This window comes from Ambystoma mexicanum, chromosome 6p (assembly GCF_040938575.1).
Source record: "Ambystoma mexicanum isolate Mex_15411 chromosome 6p, UKY_AmexF1_1, whole genome shotgun sequence".
NCBI lineage: Eukaryota > Metazoa > Chordata > Amphibia > Caudata > Ambystomatidae > Ambystoma > Ambystoma mexicanum.
Window position 1 is genome coordinate 888,374,135 of NC_090935.1, and position 15,270 is coordinate 888,389,404.

The 15,270-nt window shown below is 44.6% G+C and overlaps 1 protein-coding gene across 7 annotated transcripts in view; it reads left to right on the forward strand.

The window, feature by feature from the left end:
- Nucleotides 1-15,270, forward strand: part of APC (APC regulator of WNT signaling pathway) — a 1,243,184-nt gene that overhangs the window by 1,117,534 nt on the left and 110,380 nt on the right. For all 7 annotated transcript variants that reach the window (XM_069625497.1, XM_069625496.1, XM_069625498.1 and 4 more), the window contains one exon: nucleotides 8,417-8,533. In XM_069625497.1, coding sequence (XP_069481598.1) covers nucleotides 8,417-8,533 — 117 coding nt within the window. The remainder of the gene's footprint in view (nucleotides 1-8,416; nucleotides 8,534-15,270) is intronic.

The window sequence follows — 15,270 nt, forward strand, 5'->3', positions numbered from 1 at the left end:
TAAGCCCTAGAAGAATTTATAAAATTCACAGACACATAGGGCATCCCACTAGCCACGAGAAAATAGCAGGCCGAACGACTACAATATCCTTTTAGGTGTTGAGATGGACACGGTATTAGGGGAATGCAGGATCCCCATAGAAAAAATAGAAAGTCTACTAAAGACAATCGGGTCTTCAAAACAAAAAGACAAAGGAACAGTGAAAGAATTACAATCATTAGTAAGTAGTCTCAATTTTGCAGCAAGAGTGATACCGCAGGTAAGGGTTTTTTCCAGACACCTAAATCTAAAGACCAGATGTTTTAAAAAAACACATCTACAGATAAGGTTGGGAAAAGAGGTCAGAAAAGTCTAAAGCACATGGGGGAAATGTCCTGAAGAATTTCAATGGGGCGGTCATAAAGCGCACGCCATTGAATACAGAAAAGAGAAGCGTGTTAATCACTGATGCTGTCGGCAGCAAAGGTTTTGGTGTAATTTTGGGGGAAAGTTGGTTTGCGGGCCCTTGGCCAAAGGCATGGCATATCCATGGGTTGACCAGGAAAATAATGCTTCTGGAAATCTTCCCCATGTGGATTGCGTTAAAGGTGTGGGTCGTACATGTAAGCAACGCACAGCTAGTAGTCTGGTTGGATAACATGGCAGTGGTCAACATCATCAATAGAAAAACTACATCACCCCAATGGGTTTTGAGAGTGCTAAGGACTATGACCACAATTTCCCTGCCCAACAACGTAGAAATAAGGGCAAAACACATTGCAGGAACAGAGAATGATGTTGCTGACGCTTTCTTACTTGCAGTGGGATACATTCCGGCTCTTCCAACCAGACTAAGACCAGAGGATGACAGAAGTGGCAAAACAGATTTGGGTGGTTCTGAATGGGAGCTCATAAATACAGACGATTGGTACACGCTGAACGGCTAAGTCCAGGAGAAGAAATCAGCGGGCGACAAACGCACCCGAGAGCAAGGTGCCTACTGAGGCCCACTCCCTGTCAGAAACCCAGAGGCCCCCACAAGGGTCTCGATGGAGCTGGCCAACGAGGCATTGGCAGAAAAGACAGCCAAACAATACAGAAAGTGCCTGGTCACAGTAAAAGAAAAGACATATGTCGCAAACACAGAAGACATAAATGAGATAGAGGTAAACAAATGTGTTGCATGGGCTTATAGCCAAAATGAAAAAGAAAGCATGGGCTAAGGTGCACCTATCAGCCATAGCATATTTTGTAAAGATAGTCGAGTGGGGGGAGGTCCAACTTACAGTGCACTAATAGATTATGCTTTCAAAGGGTGGGGCAAACTAGAGGGGCCAATAAAAAGATAAAAGACGGCCTTTGAATTTTGAAAAGCTGAAAACAATAATAAAACTGGGAGAAATATGTTCACACATGAAACCAAGTTATTCAGGGAAGCTTTCGCGTTGACCTACTTTGGGGCCCTGAGGGTCATCGAGCTGATGTCTTCTAATACAAGGGCCAATGATGGGTCAGTCATGTTAGATGTGCGCATGGAGCAGGACTGCATGACAATAGAAATAAGGAAAACAAAAACAGGGAAAGGTAGGTGTTGGCACAGTTTTTCTGAAGTCCAACTAAGGGCTTAGTAAAACATTCAACTGAGGCAGTACAATACTCCACTCTTAGTATAAGGCTATACCACCTGATTTCGGGGTAGCGTAGACAGTGCAGTCAGGCTTATCTTAGGAGGGAGAGAGGGCTGTAGAATCAGTACAAATGAAATTGTAATACAAATGATCCAAAGAAACACTGAAACACTATGTATTGTAAAAATAAACAATCTATTTAAATAAAGGTAGGCCCAGATAAATCTAGGGATAAATAAGTACTATCACACAGTATATGTAATCACAATTATCAAAACACCACACAATGACTGGAGGTGCACAGAACAAACCATAAACCTTATTTGGAACACCTAGCAGTTGTTTTAGGGAAGTCAAAATCTTTTCATACACATTCAGTATAAGTCACATGTGCTCTTGGGGAGTAGAAACCAATGGTTACTTTCACAATTACATTCAGTAATGCAAGTGTAGTAGACCCTACCAGTTGTACAGTGACTCTCAGTACAAATCACATAATCAGTCAACTGGACAACATACTTTTTGTGAATAGTGGAACGCTTATTCCAGGCACAGTAAAAACCTATAACTATTTTTGTGATAACACAGTTATACTAGGTGAGTAAAATCTAAGGATGTAATATTCAATTACATGTGCTTTAGAGATCAATGAAACAGATTGAGATAAGCAGTGACTCTTGTAACTTGTTTTTGGCTGGCACACAGCTAACTCAAAGTAAGTAAAACCCATATACTTTTTTAAAACTCACAAGTAGTCCAGGTTAGATCTTTCCCATCTATACAAGTTACTGATGTATCACTTAAAAGGGACAGTTAGAACCACAGACTCTGGGTTAGATAGCACAGGGAAAGTAAACCCTAATGTTACACTTTACTGAATCACTCAGGTATTCTAGGTACGCAACAACCTAAAACAGACTTATTCTGGGCCGGCTAACAGCAAGTCAGGGGTAGGAAGACACGCCTACAATTATCCTAACAGGAAAAATCTGATGAAACCAACACATTACTTTTGGGAAGAGACACAACCGAATCACAGGTGAGGAATATACCTTCACATCTACTTTCTATTAGAATGGCAAAACGGTTTCTAAGGAAAGAAAGATGTTAACCATAATTTTGAGAATAGTGCATCACACATCCAAGCTAAGTAAGAACGTTTGTAACTGTTCCCTCTTAGAGTTACAGTTACCAACCAAAAGGCCCAATCCCTTAAAAGTATTTCCCTTATTCTTGGAGCATGAGTGTTCTCAGTGGCAGAAGGGGCGGGGGTCACTAGGATCTAATGACCAACAGACAGTGTCAGGATAGGTTCTTAAGTAGCAAAATTCAGAGTTCCTTAGGAAGACTCAGCAAACCGGCGAGTACTTTACTTCTAGGGTTAGAAGAGGGTCCAGGGGCTTCACAGAAGACACCCTAGCAGGATTCTAGCAGTAGGACTGGGTGCACAGGATGATAGGCCTCCCCATCACAGAAAACACCGCACAGCTACACAAAACTCCTAAGAGACTTAAGGTAGTACATACCCAAGTCAACACAGTACCTCAGCATTGAAGAACATTTTGCAGCAGGACGACTTCAGAATCTGCAGCCAAATACCCGGTCAGTGGATTCCTTGTTGTGGTGACTGAAAACAGGACCTTGGAAGGGACTTTGCAGCAGGGATCAATGGAGAAGGCTCTAGGCAAGGTTTTCCTCATAGCTGAATGCAGTTCTGCAGATTTGGTCGCCTTTTACAGGAGCACAGAAGAAGACGGAAAATCACGGCTGAATTCTTATTGTTACAAAGGTCCAGCACTCTAGATAGGGAACCATTCGGGCTTGATTTGTGTCTCTGGAGATACACCAGGATGCCCACGAAGTTTCAGCGAGATTCGGAATTCGGAAGACCGTGCGCCGTATGATGGTGTGGAACGGCTCAGAATGCAGGTCTTCTTGAGTGTAGTGGGTCTCACCAGGCTCTGGGTCAGGTCGTCATTTTCGGAGTCCCCAGGTCGATTGGAAGGAAGGGCTACAGCAGGCTCTCCGATCACTGGAAATGGTTTCAGCCACTTTTCCTTCATCATCCTCTTCACTTCTGGTTCCAGTGGCTGAATTGGTTCTAGGTTAAAAGTTTGAAAACAAAAGGCTTGAATGCCTTTTTTTCGACAGTAAAATGACCGAAAAAAGGGTCGCTTTTTTTGGGGGGGGGGGGGTTACACCCCCAACCCCCTGTTTTCGTTTTATAAAAAAGTTTTTTATATATGCTAAACTAAAAAAATATATAAATAAATACATTTTAAAAAAGCTCATTTTTTCCTGTCATTTTACTTTCGATCAAAAGGTCATTCGACGCTTTGCATTCGAACATTTGACCGGACACCGGCTGAATTGTCTTCAGATTTCAGGTTCCCAGTATTTAACAGGAAACTACAGCACAACTTCTGCATTTTACAACAAGCGGCGGTCTGGTTGTCCAATCAGGACAGCCAGCCCCTCCTGGGTTTTGTCCCCATTCAGGCAAGGAGGAAGACAAAAGGCTGCAGAGTTTTGGACTCCTTCCTCGCTTCCTGCCTTCACAGACAGGCTGGAGTCTGGGCGGGGAGTCCAGGGGACTCCCACCAAAGATAGAAATCACACAGAGGAGTTCCATGCCCTGGATGTCAGGGAAATGAACAAGAAAGGACATGAAACTCTAAAATGGCGATAAATGAAGACGGGGCCATTTTGGTAAAATGAGCACCCTTAGGTGCCTTTACTGCAGCTGTGAACAAAGCCTGTGCTAAAGGTGCATCAAATTAATATAAGGTATCACTGCCACCAGCCATTGAAGGTAAGCTTGCACCTGTAACATAATTGTCACAGTTTTAGTGTGAAAGGGGATACATTGTATCTCCCCAGCACTCCACATAAGGTGGGGTGTACTGGTTTCACAAAATATGTAAAAGGAATCCAAAGATCCTTTCTACCCTTGTCAACTGTAGTTCTCTCAAAGTTAGTCAGAGAAAGTTAAAAGCTGAGCCCCTGGGGCAACCCAGCAGCGTATTACCAAGAAGTTGTTAAAGAGGATAACTTTAAAAAGACACTACGGAGAGAGAGTCTTAAAAAAAACTGACACCTATAAAAACAGTAAAAGATTCTGTGAGTGTGGAAATAGGTTCCCACTCACAGAGGTATTAAGGAAAAATATCTCACTAGTAAAACAAAACGTTCTGGGGTTGATCCAGGTCAGGAGGATTTACCATTTCTATAAAAGTCTTACCTAACAGTAGGTTGATCAACCTATACTGCACTGAGGATGGGGTCAACTGCCCGGTATATGTCACAAATTATTTTCTTACAAACCGCCCCCACCTAGGAGGCCAGTTCTTGATCCACAGGGATGGCAAGACCCTCTGACGTTTTCAGTTCCGGGCCATTCGGGAAAAAGTCATCACCATGGCTAGCTGGGACAGCACAGAATATGGAACTCTTTCAGAATAGGAGCAGCAGCATCTGCATGGGGTGGGGGCATAGAAGTGCAAAGGGTCAAGAAAATAGGGGGCTGGACATCAAGGTGGTTTAAAAAATACATAAGGACAGAACTAATCTAACAAATATCTCTCAACAGATGAAGAAGCCCCCTACAAATCGGCCTGGATTGTGGGACATTACGTTGTGGGTAGGACAGGAAGGTGGACCGAGGAAACCAGAGTCAAGCAACCTTTTAAAAACACTATCACGTCCTGGTGGGGCACCAGGGTCATGAAATAGGAGGACATACATGAGAGGTTAGCAGACCCTGTAGGTTTCCGAGAACCCCCGGAATAGCTGGTAATACCCCTGGGGGCAATGATCTAGTAAATATAGGAAGACAACAATTAACACAAGACATATGTACATCTCTTACAGGGATAGCAAGAAATTAGAATGACACAAATATGTATGTCAGAAACATTGGCCAGAAAAATATGGAGTGGGGCCTCGTCAAAAAGAGTCATCGACACAGCTAGGAGAAAACTAAATAGAAATGTAGAAAAATTCTGCATAAACAGGGGACTGGGTATAGGCACGGGAGTATAGTTTTCTCTGACCCAGACCTATTCCACAAAGATGGAACCCACCTATCGGTAAAGGGAATGGAGTTATTCCACACAGGGATCCCGAGTATGTTAGCAACTAGCGGATGCAAATAGAGCGTGGATCTATTGGGGGGAACCCGCGTGGCCGTGAACCCACTCAGGTGAGGCAGCATGGGCCTGGAAGGAATCAGGAACCAGCAGGCACAGGAATGCTCCGCAGACAATTTCAGGTCCCAAACACACGGACCTGGGAGCCCACGCTGGGGTCACCCTGTGAGCAAAGAAGGGCAACTTCCAGTTCCTGGCCAAAGTCCCCAAAAGTACAGAACTAAGATAACACTGCACACTGATATACCCATAATACTCGGTTATGTTTTATTAGTATTATGTTTAATAAAAAGCCACAGCCTTTTTATTGCCAATACAAAGCAAGTTTCCGCGTATTGTTTATGTATATACTGTATGACCCATAGGGCTAGCGGTTCCACAGTTTATGTGCAAATACACAGTACTTAACCAAACAAATGTTTTGTGTCGGAAGCACAAAAGAGATCACAGGTGGAGATAAGGGGCAATCGGTCAAGTAACACTGTGTAAGGGGAGTGAGCTGGAGGTGGGTGGAGATGTGGACCTAGAGGAGGGGATGCGGGCGAGAAAACGGTCCGGGGTAGCGAGACCCGAAATTGTATGCCATGGGCAAAGGGTGGAGTCGTGGGGTACAGGATGGCTGAAGTGTGAGGGGTGACGGGGTGAAGATAAATATACTGGTAGAGCACACTCCAATTTAATACAATTATGTCCCCACAACATGATCAGACCAGCCCCCTTCCCTTTGCCCTTGCAGCCCTACTTCCTCTTAGGGGAATGGGGTTAGAGTTAATGGGCCAGTGTGTGCTGCCGCTATGAGTGGGAGCCTATGCCTCTCTCTCTGGTCTGCTCGGCCATTAAACTGATAGAGTAGGTCGCGCCAGCGGCAGCTGCTCTGGTTATCGGGCAACAAAGCCGTCGCTGTCAGTAAGATACTTGGGGTCCGCCCACCCTCTTTCTAGAGCACTGGACTAGACATGGTCTTTGTAAAGCAGACCACACAGATGGGCGGTACTGAGTGATGTACAAAAAAGATCAATGCGCATAACGAAACAAAACACTACCACGCAGTATACAGTCCTCCTGATTGGTCCGAATGTTGTTAGAAAGTCGCTCATTTGTTAATATGGCAGAGGCGGTCACAAATAAACGCTCAGTGCTTTGACGGATTTTTGCCACACGCATTATCAGTTACCATGCCAACCAGATGGTTTGCTCCTAGTCGGTTCTCTTCCACTGTAGCAATGGCTTTGTCATTTGGTGGCTCATGCCACCAACAAGCGCTAAAACAAAAAAGGCCTAGGGCTCGTTGTGATGCCACAAACTGGAACACCTGGGAGTGTGCTTATTTCTGGCTTTTTTTAAATTCATTTTTATTAATTTTTCCATGAAACACAAACCTATAACCCGCCCCTCCCAGTCTCCCCTTAACCCCTACCAGAATCCCGAATAAACTATCACACTTCAACACGAATCAGGACTCCTTTCAAGTGATTCCCAATATGCAAAGTCTTTGTGGGCACATGGATGTTCTGAAATCGCTGTGTAAAAAAGTCTATATTATCCCCAGTCTGTGCTGAAACATGCTTGTTCCCCTTGAACCGAATAAGTCATCCATTCCATGGCTGTGAAATTCCAACCCTTTAAAATCCAATCCTGTTTCCATCTCTGAGCCAACATCAACACTGCTGCCAATGATAATATGTATGCTTTCAGGTGTGGTTGTGTCCTATATTTCTGTCCCAGACCCTTTAGGCCTAAAATACAGTTTTCCAGGTCTCTTCTATTTGTGTGCCCCAAATATTTCCTTAATCGTAACATTCACCACTGCCCACAACTGTGATTTTGAGGCAACCCCACCAGATGTGAACCTAATCACCCTTTCCCCCACATCCACTCCAACACCTCATAGGATTCTTGGGGTAGAATGTATGTAATTTTTCAGGAGTGTAATGCCAATGTATCATCACTTTGAGCCACATTTCACATAATTGTACAGCCCTAGTAAGTTTAGCTATGTCCGTCCATAGCCTTTCCCAACACCCCAGCGGGATTGAATGTCCCAGAACATGTCATTGTTTCATGTATGGCCTATACATGGGGCGTAGGTCATCAGAGAAAAGTTTACAGAACCCCGATACCAGTTTTTCTGTCTCCTCAGTTGGCTATAATATATTTTTCCAATTGTATGAATTGTCTTTTAGCCGCTGCTTTAATGATGGAGTTAACTAACCAATGTCGCAATTGAAAATACCGGTCTTACTCCTTCGCTTAACCCGAAATCTATTTTGCATTGATCCAATGTTTTAATTTCTTGGCCTTGTATAAACATCCTCCAATTTTCCACTGATTATATGCACTGCGTTCCATGCCCAGGCCAAATTGGGTATTATTTCTGTTTTGTTGATCTATATTCTATTTGTGTACAACATACTGCAAGAATGGAGAGTTTATATTGTTGGTAATGCAATAGTTACAAATTAGTCACTTACTGTTATTGCAATGTAAATAAAAAATGATGGATGCGTTCCAATGAAAACTAGTGCAAAGATGAAATCACTGCCCTGAGTATTTCATGCTTGAGAAGAATGACATTCTTCAGCAGCTTAGCAATGGATCACAACTACAGGACTACATACTTGATGGTTGTCTAATTCTATTCACTGCTTACCTATTTTTCAGGTCATTGCAAGCGTTTTGAGAAATTTATCTTGGAGAGCAGATGTAAACAGCAAGAAGACACTGCGTGAAGTTGGAAGTGTAAAAGCATTGATGGAATGTGCTTTGGAAGTTAAAAAGGTAGCACGTGTGCTATTAAAATGGTTTCATTTCTTTAGTAGCTTGGCCAAAATAAATAAGCAATTTCTTAATTTCATGTGGAAACTTTTTTCCAAACTTGTTCAAAACCCCAGTGAAGAAATTGCTTCTAAGTTTGAAAAACTACTGCTACTGTTTGATCTGTACTCCTCATCACTCACTTGACCATAATTACTTGGTCTTTCTTTTGGTGTTCAATCTGGGGACAATTTCTAGGCGCAGGTTCAGGTTTCGTACCTGTATTGTGCTTCATTGTCTTGCTTCCAAGACAATCGCGTTGCTCCTTCCTCCTCCTGACTGCAGTTGATAAAAAGGGCACTATGAGTACATCAGTAGCAAACATTGGCAAGGAGTCCTGACTAGTATTTGCTGAAAAAGGCTCTGTCTGCTGAGCATGAAGACATGTTTTGTGTGCTCTTACTCCGACTGTATTTGGAGCAAGGGGTGGTGCGCTTGTTATATGTGTGTATCGCGTTTGGTGATGAACTGTCATGCACTGGTGTTAGGCAGAAACCTGTGCAGTTCCCTCTGGGACCACTGCAAAAGATTTAGGACTACAGGTGTTTGGCAGTAAACCCACTTGGTAGCAGTCTGTACCACGCAGATTCACTTGGTAGCTGTGGCTGAGCAGTCAGACTTCCCTCAAGAAGAGTTAGGCAGTATACAGGGTATTCACAATAGGTCAAGAGAACACAATAGAACAAGTAAACACTGACCAGGGCTTGGTGTAAAAGAGATATAATTATTTATTTTAAACCACATCTAGAAAAACACAGAAGCACTAATAGTAAGCAATTCAAAAACACGGTCACTAAAAGATATACACTCCCTTAAAAGAATATTAGACAAGTCTTAAGTAAAGCCCCACTTATTTTCAGACAGCGGTGAGCGCTTAACGTAGATGGCACTCTAATAATTCGGTTTAAAAAGGGAGAGAAAAGCAGAGAATAAACTGAAACAGATCCCAACACTTTTTCACGAACACAACAAGAGAGGAAGGCAAAGTAAGTAACACCGTGAATTCAGAGTCAGTAGGCCGGATCTGCTTTAAGAGGATCAAAACGAAATGTGTCCAAGGTCACACGGTTGCAGTGCACAAACTGTTGTAACGGTTCAAAAAGGAGTTGGACCAAAGAAAGGGACCAGTTATAGAGGGTCAAGGCGGCCAGCCCAGTCCAGAAGGTTAAGGGGTTATTATTACCTTGTAGCAATCTTTAGAAAGGGAGGCCTGGTGGACACGGTACCTTAAAGTGGTGAGAACACTCCAGCGGGGGCAGTTGTTCCTGGCAGCCGATGCAAGTCGGTGCTTCGTCCGGGAGAAGAGAGGATCTCGTCGGGGAGGAAGACAGGAGTCCGTTGCACTGCCAGGGAAGAAACCAGCCGCAGAGTTTCTCAGGTACAAGGAGTGGTCCGTTGATTCGCGGTTCAGTGTTAAGTGGCTATCCGGCTGCCAGGGTGCTTGGTACGGGCAGTTCAACCACAAACCGGTCTGGGGTGCGAAGAGAAGAAGGTAAACTGGTTGTGCCCACCAGTCAGGGGAAGAAGCCTCTCCAGCCGGGAGATCTTCTCTGTCGTCGGGAAGTGGTGAGTCGGTTCCGCAGGGCTCCACCGGTGGTGTCGTCGTGGTAGGTCGGCTCAGCTTCTCCCTCATCGGATTCTCAGGTCCTGTGGCGACTTCTGAAGTTCCAGTCCCAAAAGCCCTGCTTTTATGCAGCATACCCCCATTCACTCAGCCTAGCTGTCAATCAAACATGCTAAGTGGTGAGCCGGCCGGCTCACCACTTGGGCCAATCACACATGAGTGTGACTTGAGTTACCAAGGTAACTCAATCCAGGGTGCCTAAACCCCCTCCCACAACCCCTGTGGTACCCAGACAGAGTGGCACCACTTTTGGAGGCTTCTGTGGAGAAGCCCACCAAAAAGTGGAACAAAGGGCTCGACTTGGGTTGGAGTCACAGAAGAGAACACAAACGCCATTTTAGAATCGAGTCCTGGCAAAAAGTACCAACCGGTGAATTAATATTAATTAAATAAACCGGCGGTATGTTCGAGGCTATGAGAATTAAATAATTAAAGTTGGTAGCCTCGAACAATGGGAAAATCCCATAGGGAAATATTTGCGGTCGAATATAAAAAGTAGTATCCACTGCCACCAGCCAAAACTCGATCAGGGGGGATGGAGACGTGCCCCCTCGACTAATGGACCCCGGGGCAATCGAATTGCCCCGACTAGTACGTCCACAATATGATGGTTTGTACTGGTTTCTTTTAATAATTTGGGACTAGTAAAGCCAATGGTGACTTTACATGCCCTGGGAGACAGTGAGTCCCAGGGTATGGAGTCTATGGTGGGGTGTCACTATGACACCCCTGTGTTACTGCACGGAGGGTGCTGTGTAACAGACATAGTAAAAACACATGAGACCCTATGGAGGAAAGGACCCCATAGCCCATAAAACACATTGACAGTCAAAGGAACACCATAAATCATGTCCAAGAGTGGGAGAAAGAGTCTCACTCTTGGCAGGAGAAAAATAAAAAACTCCAGAAATCCAGCAAAGCTGCTGGGGGACTCACGAAGTTAGGAAATTCAGCCTAAAGAGAGAATTCTCCCTAACAACTGGTCTGTCCAGCCAGGTTTCCTTAATTTAATTAATTTAATTTTGTCTACATTTTGCTAGTTTCCAAAAACTAATCCCACAATTTATGCACAGGATGATAGCATTTAGTTGCGTAAATCTGGAAGATTGTGATTTGCCTACAATAATACAGTTTGGCTGAATTGGGAAGCTAGCAGCTAATCTGCTAGACTTTATCCCCCGGTTGGCTGACAGTGATAATATGCCTCCCTAAACCAAGTCAATGCCTACTTTTTGAGGGTCAAATTTAGTTTATATCATTTAGTGCCAACATGTAGCCTCTTTCCAATTGGCAGATAAGGCAATAGAGTAATTCAAAGAGTGCAATGTGCGCTGTATCACACTATTTGGACAAGCTGGAACCCAGGGATTTCCCAAAGAACACACAATTTGGGATAACATAATTAACACTGTCGGGATTCCAGCCTGTGACCTATAGGTTAAACTTTTCAATCCCTGCAGCAGGCACAATACTATCTCTTACTAGTTTATGAAAGCGTAGCTTACAGAGTTCTGTCGCAAGTGCTTTAAATGGTTTAGGACAATTTTCCCGAATCAAAAGGTTCGCATGAACCTTTTGTTCTAAAAATGCTACCACCAAAGGTTTGAACAGCAAAAGTTCAACCCTTTGGTGGTAGCATTATAAAAAAAAAACAGGCGCTGCGGGGGTGTCCTCCGCATCACCCTGCTCACTATACTTCATGGTATAGTGAGCAGGGGCTGCAGGGGACACCCTCGCAGCCTTCCGTTTAAAAAAAAAAACACAGAAGTGAAAGGGAACTGGCACTGCAGGAACCCAGCGAGAAGACAAGGTAAGTGTGGTTTGTTTATGTTGGGAGTGTGGGTGGGAGTGGGGGTGTGGGTGGGGGAGTGTTATGAGTGTGTTGTGGCTGTGTTGTGGGTAGGAGTTTGTATGTGCGTTCGCATGAGAAAGGTGCAAACTTTTGGTAGTTCGCACCTTTCTCATGCAAACGATTTGCCCACGGTAATTTCAGCCGCTAGCAAATCACTTGGATTCCTTTAAATGGCTATGCTAGCATACAGTTGTTACCTATGAAAGCTTTGAATTGATCATTACAGGAGTTCTTCTGGGCAGCTTTCTATTCCATTGTTAATTAGCACTTTTTGTTGCCATTACAAAAGAGGACCAAGAAGCCCACATACGTTTTCACATTTTAGTGCATTACTCATTCTGCCTTAGGGAGTCAAGCTGAAACTAATTGATGTCTCCCCAAAAGTCCAAAAAACATATAAGGTTACTTATGCAGATCAGAAATGCTCCCCTAAGGCCCAGGCCCTGAGTAGAAAAATGAATTATACCTAATAGTATGCTGCTTTGTCTCTAGAACATTCTTGGTAGTAATTAAGCCAACAAGTTCCCAGCCGTGGTGTACACAGTTAAAGGACATGACTATCACAGGAGAAGGAGCAAACTATCAAGCTCACGGTAAAAAAAAAAATTTGTGTGTATTTTTATTGAATATTGTAAGGCACCTATACAGCAAAATGTGTTTTCAGGCGCCACAAGGCAGGAAAAAAGTAGGGAGGGAGCAAGGGATATAAATAACAGTAATGGTCCTACAAGGTCTTGTGACATTGGGATCATGCAAGTGCTGCACGAGAAGTGCAAGGAAAAGGGGGGGGCATGAGTGCAGAGGGGGGGCAGGGTCTAGGCAAGTGCTGAAGGGAAAGCAGGAGGGATAAGTGCAAGGGTGGGCCAGACTCAAGGAGGGAGTCCAACCACTCAAGATGGTCAGCGGGTGGGGTGTGGGAGGGGGGCAAAGGGCAGTGCTGGAGGGCGGAGGGCGTGCTGGTATAGACTGGACAGGTAACCTGTGAGACTCATGAGAACAGGCCGCCAGTGACAGATTAGGCCATTAGCAAAGGAGGGAGAGAGGGAAAGAAGTGGAGAAAAGCAGGGTCTTCAGCAGTTTCTGGAATTTAAGGAGGACTGTCTGAAGTCTGAGGGGGGCAGGAAGGCTGTTCCAAAGGGAGGCAACGCTGAAGAGCGATCTGCCCGCCTCTCTCTGCTTAGAGAAACATTTGATCAGCATGGAGTTGGAGCTAGAGGACTGAAGGAAATATTTAGGGAGAAAGAGTTGGATATAGCAGGTCCCAGGCCCCAGACAGCCTTGTGGATGATGCAGAGTGTCTTTGTTTGCTTATTATTTGTATCACGCACCCGGTAACTGGGCGCTTGAAAAGACTTAAGAACGTTACAGGCAAACATAAGTTAGCAACAGGCGATTCGACCAAGGTTGCATGTAGGTCTAATAGCCAATAAATACAGATAAGAGCATAGGTAGAATTTGAATGACAAAACGATAAGGCACATGTATCAATATAATACAAGGTAAGGCTAGAGATGAGTTGAAGGCAGCTGTGGTCGGGTGCATACTAGGGCTTTAGATGGAAGGGCTTATCAGTGAGCCAACTCCTTACTCTAGTTCTGAAAGAGCAGAAGGGGGGTTCCATTCTGATGGCGGTAGGCAGGGAGTTCCAGCATTTGGCGGCTTGAACGGGGAAGCTTGCTCCACCAGCTGTCTTTAGGTTGAACCTAGGTACTGTGAGGCAGTGTGATTGAGAAGATCTGGTAGGTCGAGCTGATTGATGTTTGGAGAATTGATCTGACAAATATTTTGGGGCGGAAATTGAAAGGCATTTGTGGGTGATAGCTAGAGTACATAATGTTGTTCTATCGTGTAGAGGGAGCCAATGGGCATTCCGTCTGAGGTTCGAGTTGTCTTGAATTTTATCCTTGCAACCACTAGGATCCAGTGGAGAGATTTTAGTACTGGAGAGATGCAGTCCCTGGGCTTGATGCCAATGATAAGTCTTGCAGTTCTCTAGCATGGGGTCTGGCATGGATTTGCATACTCATGAATATTCCCTTTCGTCATTCTGGGAATACTCGGTAAAAGAAAAAGCATTTTCACTTTCACTTTAAAACTGTATTAATCCTCTAAACCAATCACTGTCCTCTGGGTCATACTGACCCCATCAAATGATCCAATGACCGTCATCTGCCTAAGCACCACCCCTGGTGGACATCTTCAGATTTTTACTGCACGCTAAAGCGTGGGGAGCCCTTAAATTGCTCTCTTAGCTAATTCTGTGCTTTTTCTTAAATCATTTGCCAAATAGTTGGCATTTGACCGATTTATACGTTCTTTTCTATCGTCTTCGACGAAGGATAGAGACTGGCAGCGGGGCTCCGCTCCCGGCGCAAATCTGCGTTTTGAGAAGGCCGGCCTTGGGGCCTACTTCGCACCCTTTCAGCATGGCTCAGGAGAAGGAAGGTTGCAGCCTCTTCAAATTCTCCACAAAGTGTGGTTTAAGAAATGTCTTTGTGGAAGATTGGCCAACACCATAAATGCTTATACTGCCTGCATCCAGACCACGATGAGGAGGGATGTGAGGTCTGCCATGGTTTTTCGAAGAAAAGCAAAAAAGACTGATACAGCAGACTGTTGACAGAAACCGCAGTATGGCAGGAAGCGGCACGTAGCGACCGAGAGGAGCAGTGCATATCCCTAGATTACTGGAGACAAGACTTGTCAGGGGCAATGCATGGTGCAGTCCAGGAAGGAGAAGTCACTCCTGTGCAGTGAAGGGTACATACCATGTATAGTTGGTGATAGACGGTAGAATATGGTGGTATAGTGTGTGGGACAGGCTAGAGTTGGGGGGGAAAAGAGTTAGGGGAGTAGGTAGGCAGACACTATTGATGTATAATGTTATTGACCATTGATGTCTGTAAGCTAAGTTATTTTAAAAATCAATAAAACGCAGTTTAAAAAATAATACAGCAGACTGTCGGCGTGGCAAAAATCGAGCAAGGCCTCAGATGCAGCCTCTGGTCATCCTCAACTAGGACTGGCCGGTCCAAGGAGCATTCTCCCTCCGGGAGGAGGTTGAGATCCTTTGAGGATGCCCCGCATGCAGGTGTCCAAGAGAAGGCCAAGCTCTGCGACGCTGGTTCTGCTGGGTTCACCGCTGATGCATGTCCCGATTTGGACAAAAGGCGTCCGCCATCACCCTCCACAGTGAGCCTGCCAACGAAAGGAGCGTCTTCAAAG